Raw genomic sequence first — 8196 nt, 5'->3', positions numbered from 1 at the left:
TTCAGCTCTAAATGCAGTACTTCATCATTACTGCCACATTCTGTTAACCTTCCCCCAAAAAGGGACATAACATACCGTAAGAGTAGTAAAATCTACGGGGGCTGTATTGGCATTTGGTGTATCTCGACGTGTATGTAATTAAGCCTAAAACTACACAGTTTGTAGGTGTTAAACTAAGTTTGAAACACACATACTCATTACTGTCCAAGAAAAGCAAAAAATTATATAAAACAATATAATGCAAAAAGTCTGACAAACAAGCGAAACATAATAAACGGCATAAAATAAAGGCATTTTCCTCTCTAGTTGCTGTGAGTCACTTGCAAACCTGTAACAAGCTCTTCATAAAAATTGAAGATGGGCCCATAAATACCTTGCTTTAAATGTGTAAGAGCAAAGAATACACAGGTTTAGCTGGGAGTACAGATACCTCTATTCTGTCTTCACAACTCCTTACAAGTCCTTTCTGACCACAAGAAGGTCCTGAAGGCGTGTTGTCCACACGCAGGCGCAACTCTGCAACCCATTTGTGCGGAGCGGGATGCTCCTGACAAGCATCAGAGCTGCTATGCGTGTTCTGCACAGGCAGCCTGAGTGCTCGCAGTGAACCTGCTGCATTCGCTACACGTGGGACTTACCGCACAGCACGAATCAGCTGTATACCATGTGCCTAGCGGGTCCGAGGCTTCCCAAGAACCATGAACTTGCTGTATATGTGCTGTAAAAACAAACGCATTTATGTGGGAGAAATCCCAGATGGACATGTGGCAATTCAGCCCCAAATATTGGCAAATAAACGTATTACTTCTAGATCGCTCGGAAGTAAACGTGGGTTAGGTCATAGCCACTCTGCTCCCAGTGGAGGTGAGAGTGCAGTACCTAGCATTCACTGATGGGCAAGAGCAGCACCACAGCTGTGTGGCGTGGGTGACAGAGCCTAAGTGTCTACTTTGCTTATCCGGCTCTAAGGAACTGGTTCTGCCAGTAAATTTCTCTATGGATCTCCTTCGACAGTAACTTAGCAGGCGTGGTGTGCTCTCCGTTGACTCATTTTATCGTACTGAAAGTCCTGTTGCTCTGTTACCACAGGGTCGACTCGATGCACTGTGGGCACTGTTACGAAGACAGTATGACAGAGTCTCTCTGATGCGACCACAGCAAGGAGATGAGGTTTGTGTGTGTGGCGCGCATATCCGCTACGGTTGGCAAAAGGGGGGCACATTACAGCGAGGCTTTAGCAGCTGCTGAACGTTGGTAATTCCATGACCTTAACTAAAGAAAGCACTGCAGCCAAAAGAATGGCACAACAGGAAAAACAACGCATCGGGGAAACAAAGTGCATTGAAAGATGCATCATGCCAGCCCAGACATGTTGCAGAAACACAGATCTCCTGAAAGCAGAGTGAAGGATTCTGTGTTTTCTGTGTGTTCAGCTGGAAAACAAAAACATAGCACACGCATCATTCATTATGAACTCTCTGTAACAAATACCCAAATCTTTCTTTTAACCAGCCATTTGTAAGAGTAGAGTCTCGCAATCAGAATACTAAAACCATATCAAATTTAAGTGACCAACAATAACTTTCATGCAAGTTGCTTCACACAGCTTTGCACTTCCACGCCAAAGGCAACTTTCACAGGAAAAAAAAGGAGAGCAAACTTCTTTCTCAGACAGTCCTTTCTTCTAGAACACTCATGACCCACGAAAAAGTGGCCTTCGCTACAAAGAGTGCTACAACTGGGAAGTAGAGTTATTTTTTGAACCCTTTATAGTGAAGCTAGACTGTGTATTTCTGATGGTTATTCCTTAAGAAAGTATTACTTCAAATCTTAGCATTTATCTCAGGAACCGATTTATCATCAAGGTATTTCAAATCTACTGGGACCATTCAGCTTCCTGTTTGTGGCACATCGGAAGAGACATAGGATTTCCTCTAAACGAGACAGCAACTTCTTCTCAACAAACTGGCCCCAGATGGGCGTGCCAGATTCTCTCGTACCACAAAGCAGTAGTGTGTGAGAACACTATTTTTGCAACATACACCGTGAGCATGACATAAAAGAATTAGAGGGGCTAAAGGGAGGGAGTTACCTTTGAGAGAATGAGAGGTAGTCGGTATTTAGATTATTTTCCTGGGATGAAGTTTGGTACTGATCTAAAGGAAGAAAAGGTGAGATTTAATTAAGGCAAGGACAAGTGTTGGAAGAATTAGAATGACCAAGTGCAGTGCTGCAAATAGGAAACACAGTCAAATACTAGCATTATCATTCTAGTTGTTACGTTGGCAAGTTATTTACTGTTTGCGTGAATGGTGCGTATTACATGTAGCAGAATTAACAGTAACAAATCTACGTACAAAATATACAGTACAATACAGTTTAACAGGTAGATTCAATGTAAATAGGAACGTAGAAGAAATGATGCTTGAACAGGCTAAAAAACTGTCAGTCAGGCCCCGTTTTGAGGATTTCTGACCAGAAAGACAGGTAGTTACTGTAAAAACTGCCTGCCAGGGAAGGCTTTGCTGAGCCACTGTGAAGTCAGGCATCCGCCTTCTCTGGACTCAATAGGAAGACATTGACCAACATCTCGGTTTATGAAAAACAGAGAAGTAGCTCGCTAATCTTCAGTATCCCCACTGAAAAAAGGAGCAGAATTTATACTGATGAATAAAATCTAAACCAATGGTCGTTAAGGTGTGACCTGTGATACTGTAGGAGTGCAATTTCTGTCTGGCACGGTATTTTATATCTTCGGGAAGAAAAATTAAATTTTTTTACGTGTTCATAACTTGCTAGGTAGAGGTTCCGTGCTGTACCCCTGATGGCTTTAAGTCAGTGAACGGATGAGCAGTCACATGTATGTACAGCGAGACAGGCATACACACTTACTTCAGCAGCGCTGTTATGGTAAATGGCAGCCATATAGTTGTTTTGCTTTGTCTTCTTTCTTTTATTGTTTAAGAACTTGGTAGTTCACATTTGTAGAAGAATTCACTGCTGAATTAAAGTCCTTGATCAAATAATTGAAATTTAGGCATGAAGTATCAAAGCAGAGCGAGTGAGCTTTTTCTTCCTTCTCTCTCTCCTCTCCCACTTCTGCTACATTGCCAGATAATGCCGAGGGTGGCCCAGTTTGAGGGCTGCACGCGGCTGAGCCAAGAAGCTTTGATTGTGGATGGAAGTCCTTCGAGTCATAAATTTTTCAGCTAGCAATCCGTGAGGTTAGGAAAGCTTGTACAGGTGTGAGCTAGCAGGTTGTCGCCGACATCTGTTTAGAGCGGAGGCACAGGTCCTCGGCAGCCTGCAGCGAGGCTGCAGGATTGTCAGCAGATGTAGTTAAGAGTGGCAGAACAGTTTTGGTCTCACATTTGCCGCCTGGGGGCTGAAACACTAAAGGTAGAGTGGGGGTGGACACAGCTGCGCTCCCAAACATGCCTCGGGCACAAATAAAGAGATCTAATATAGTTTGACTCTGCTGTGGTGGGGAGATGAGGACAGAGAGCCACTTCAGAGACAACTTAACGCTGCAACATCTGCCGCTAAGTTTCCAGGGAGTGACAGGGGACAGCAGGTACAGATCGAAGTCCCCACATAAACAGCCTCCATTAAGCCATGAACTCTTTTGAAGGGCTCCCATCAAACATAGCGGAGTCCGCAGCAGGAGATTTTGTTTTCAAAGCCATGTTTTGTTTTCTGTGCTAACAAGATAATTTATAAATGATGCATTACCCTGCATTCATACTCCTATTTATACTTTCTTTCCTTTTTTTATTAAGGGGCAAAGAAGAATGAACCACAGTAGTTTTGGGGTACTTTGATAAACCAGTTAACTGTCTGAGGGTTTTAACTGAGGTTATGGCAACCGTCAGTCCACAGCGTTACATTCAGCTAGGAAGCGGAGCTGAACGCGTGCACCGTTACGGTGTCACTGCGGAGGAGTGTCTGCCATTGTTTCTGTACTGGAACACCTCTTCCAGGGAGCTTGTTACTGCATGAGAACAGAACTTGGCACAGGTTCGCAATGGGAGCGTTAGGGTCCTCCTTTTCTCTAAATCCTTGTGTTTATTTTCCAGTTTGTAGTTTAGCACCTAAAGCTAAGCATCTGGGTTTTTCAGATTCTTTATGTGACCTTGCTGCTTTGTGCAATTTGATAGTGGCTGAGATTCTGATCCTGTTACATTTATGCACACAAATGTCTTTTAAGTCCACAAATAGCCTGTTTTGCCTTGTCAGGATGCAAATACGTATGACTGGTAAAAGGAAAATAAATCTATAGCTAATTCCAGAAGAAATTCTATAGTAGAACTATAGAATACTTTCAGCTTTTTTAATGTTACAAAACAGCCTAATAAAAAGGAAGACACCTTTACTTGTTTTTAATTTTAGGCCTATTAGCATTTACCTGCTTTAAAGATTCTTTTATAATAATGGCTGCAGAATTAATACAAACATCTGTTTAAACTAACGTTGCTTTGTGAGCATCTCTACGTTATACAAAAGAATTATATTCTGCATTGTAACTCTGTTAGCATCACACAATTTACAGTTAGAAACACTTGGACAGTATTCTATTCTCTGAGATGAGGCCCATGTTATCGTTCCCTTTGTGTTTCTTCAGTAATTCCTACGCTGGGCACAGGCAGGAAATACTAAATCTTTAGCTTAGTCTGTCAATTGTAGCGTGGAATAGTAACTATTAGGAGGCTGAGGCTTTAAGTGCCTTACAACTGAGAGAAACCTTGCTGTTCTGAAACAAAAGACTAACTGCAGTGCCTAGGAGTACCCCAGCCGTCAGTTCCAACAATGCTTTCACAGGGTTCGACGGGCAGTTCATCACCTACCTTTGCAGCAGAGCTGCCCCTCTGCTGGCACTGTTACTAGCGTAGTGCTTTATAACTCACTGAGCGATGTCTGCTTGCCTACAGGGTAATGGGAACAGGAACGAGACTGGTGATATCAGCATTTTTTGGTTTACTCCTGTATTCTCTAAAACCAAAACTGTTTGTCCATTTTCTAACCAAGGAGGACCGCCTTCGAGAAAATGAAGGTGACTTGGCTTCTTTTTTAATCACTGCACATGGTTGAAATGCGTAGAGAAATAACAAGTTACAGTTAGAGAAAGATTACTGTGGCTACTTAGCGCACTTTTTGTTTTAAAACTTCTAAAAATCGAACTGCGCCTAGCAGTAATTCATATTACAACATAAGACTCAGTTCACTGGAGCTCCCTGTTCAATGATTATACGGTATAGCACATTTTTGTGGAACATGGAAATTATTATGCTCAAGAAATTGTTGACTGAGGGTTTTGAAAAGAAACTTCAGTATTACTCATATAGCAAAGTTTATGTTTATGTTGGATCTTCTAAATTGCTGCAGTGGTGAGAAGATGCAGAACTAGTTATGAAATGTGTGAGATCAGAAGGGAGTTAGAGCACCTCTTTTTCTTAAATGTTTTCTGCCAAAATATTCCTTCTGCCTTTTCTTCAAGTGGGAATTTGTATAGACCTGAGAGCTAAACTGGAGCCAAAGTTTTTCTTAAACTTCCAGAATAGACCCATATTACTGGTAAAATTATTAAGTTCACTGTTACAGAAAGCGGAAGAAAACATTTTAAGAGCATTCATTTCAAACTGCCCTATTCAGATTGAATTCAGAGGTCGGTCTCCAACATAAAGCAATGCATCCCGTTGAGCAAAGCACTGAAATAAATTTCAGAAAAACAGTCGTCCCTTGGCCTGCCTAAAAGAAGAAAGTCTTTTTTGGAGAGGATGCCTGCCCCTTTTGTTAAAATGGTGAGCGACAGCCAAAAGATAAGCACGATTACGAATTATCAACTTACTAGAATCTGCTTGTGCTGAAGACCCAGAAGAATATTCTGCAATTAAAACATCCAGATAGTAGTACTTCCTCCAGAAGGGTGCTCACTGTAAATGGCTATCACAGCTTCACTTTGTTAAAACCAGGTTGCAGGCTACCATCCAGGAGGGTCCAGCCTGTTTGCCTTTCGGGTGCCCCCTCCTAGCTAGAGTGGTTACCTGAATAGTTGGATTTGCTAGCTGTCAATCAACGAAAGCAGTAGTAATCATCGTTATTAAAAGGCGATGTTGTTCTGGTGTTAGGAGAAACAAGGATATTTTCCCATCTACGTAGGCAGTCACTTTTGGCACTCCCTCCCTTTGTGCAGATGAGTGTTGTTGCTCTTTTTAAAATGAGCCTTCAGAATTCATTAGCGTAAGCATGAACACTTGTATGAATGAAATAGTAGAAATAAAGATATCTACTTGTCAGTTTTAAAGTCATGACATTCGTACCGATTTGACCAGTACTCCCACAGACTAAAATGGATGAAGCGGCCCTGACAGACCTTGCACGGGTCCTCAGGGGCAGTACCGTGCTGGTGAGCACACTGCTCCACCGACGTTGTTACCATTGCTGTTGGATGACAGCAGGCTGCATGGCTGGATGATGGTCCTGATGAAAGTACTGTCATGCCAACATAGGATGTACTTTTTGTGAAGCCATGATACACTTGAATAGAGCATTTTAAAAAGCTGAGCTGCCACCAGAGTGTGCAGCCGGAAGAATTCTTGCTGTCTTTATTAGTTTACAAACAGCTGTCTGAAAGATGAGTGCCTTAGGCCTCATAACATGGAACAAATACACCGTACCGGGTATCACGGTAACTTAAGCTGTGCTGGCAGCACGGGGATAATGCCTATTAAGAAAGAAAAAGTCAGTCTTTCCTGGGTGTAGTATGAATTTGCTACAGCTGTCAAATACCTTCTCTGCCACCCTAAAGAGCATTACACTTCTTCCCCTGCTCCAAGCTGTACTAAAAGAAAACATTTCATTTGGCAGTGCGGTTTTTGTTAATAACTGTTTGTTTCATTGGGCATGATTCAAAAGGGAAAAATCAAATTTGTTTCCTTAATTCCTCAAAACATCTTTCGTATGGAGTGGACTGCAGTAAAACCAGTTATATCTAATCACTACCTGGCTTCCAGTGAAGAGAGGGCAGTATGTATCTAACCAAACCCAGTCATAAAACACAGCTCCCAGCTTGGGCGCAGCCCTTACGTAGCTTATGTTAATGCTGGATATCTCATTAGTCCAGCTTACAGAGAGACTGGCTACCTTCAAGAAGCAGCAAAAAGAAAGTTGACAGGTTCATTCAGTCGCTACTGTCCAGAAGAGACGTGACAGCTTTAACTGTCTTGGGCGTCCAGATTTATGAACTGGTCCTACGCTCCTAACCAGATTAGTTCCTTTTCCATTAACTGCTGAAAGTAGGGCAGCTGTCCGAGCGGCTGGCTGTAAATTCGATAATGTCTGCTGTGTTAATCTGTAGGCTTTTCAGATGAAGAAGGCAGCAGATAACAGGATTAAAGTTTCACGACCCAGGGTTTTCACAGCCCGAGACGCGGGCGTAGGGGGGATAGAGAATGACTTCTGTCATTAATCTTAATTGATTGCCAAGAGGTTTTAATCTGGGTTATTAATTAGGAAGGTCCTTAACACACTGTCTACATATCAACATCAGATGCTCTTTTGGGACATATGGCCTATCTCATATTTACATTCACACAATTTACACATACATACATTTCTGTATGACGAAAGTCTTATATGTATATATGCATACAAATAGCTGTAGAAGCATCACACACTCTTTGGCAAAATGTGATGAAAATGAAAAAAACCACTTTGCACAAAGGTTAAATTTCCACACAATAAACACGTATACCTCTATTTATGTTGATAAGTATATTAATCCATTTTGATTATATATGCCATTTATCTAGATTATCTTTCAAATGGAAATCTTTGATTTGCAGATTTAAGTCATGTTTAACTAAAGTGCAGCACACGTTTCTCTGTGCCTCTGGCCATTCAGACACATACAGATCGCAAACGGAAACTTTACCATTTTTATCTTTCACAGTTTCGATGAGTTAATGTTCAGGCCTTCCCTCCTCCCTTTTCTTATTTTTAAACAAGTTACTGTTGGACAGCCAGAGTGGACAAAGGTGCAACTATCCATAGTTGCAGCTACGTAACTATGTGATAAATCCCAGTAGCGCTGCTTCGACATTTACCAAAGTACTGTTTGCAGGAGGAAGTATTAAATTATGATTTGAGCACGTAAACTAGGCAAGAAAAGAAAACGCTGTGACAGAGTCCTGGCATTTG

At 41.8% G+C, this 8196-nt stretch overlaps 1 protein-coding gene and 1 long non-coding RNA gene across 4 annotated transcripts in view; one reads left to right on the top strand and one right to left on the bottom strand.

Annotated features, from left to right (window-relative positions):
• The window catches only part of ANTXR2 (ANTXR cell adhesion molecule 2), a 118355-nt gene that overhangs the window by 72116 nt on the left and 38043 nt on the right, over nt 1-8196 (top strand). For all 3 annotated transcript variants that reach the window (XM_030007609.2, XM_030007599.2, XM_041123188.1), the window contains one exon: nt 1090-1170. In XM_030007609.2, coding sequence (XP_029863469.1) covers nt 1090-1170 — 81 coding nt within the window. The remainder of the gene's footprint in view (nt 1-1089; nt 1171-8196) is intronic.
• Nucleotides 1299-8196, bottom strand: part of LOC115338786 — a 194852-nt gene continuing 187954 nt past the window's right edge. The window contains exons 3-4 of the long non-coding RNA XR_003922529.1: nt 2093-2156; nt 1299-1433 (exon numbers count right to left, since the gene is read on the bottom strand). This is a non-coding gene — a long non-coding RNA (uncharacterized LOC115338786). The remainder of the gene's footprint in view (nt 1434-2092; nt 2157-8196) is intronic.

The sequence above is a fragment of the Aquila chrysaetos genome, chromosome 1 (genome assembly GCF_900496995.4).
Source record: "Aquila chrysaetos chrysaetos chromosome 1, bAquChr1.4, whole genome shotgun sequence".
Classification (NCBI taxonomy): Eukaryota; Metazoa; Chordata; class Aves; order Accipitriformes; family Accipitridae; genus Aquila; species Aquila chrysaetos.
This window is presented reverse-complemented; position numbering and strand designations above follow the sequence as displayed.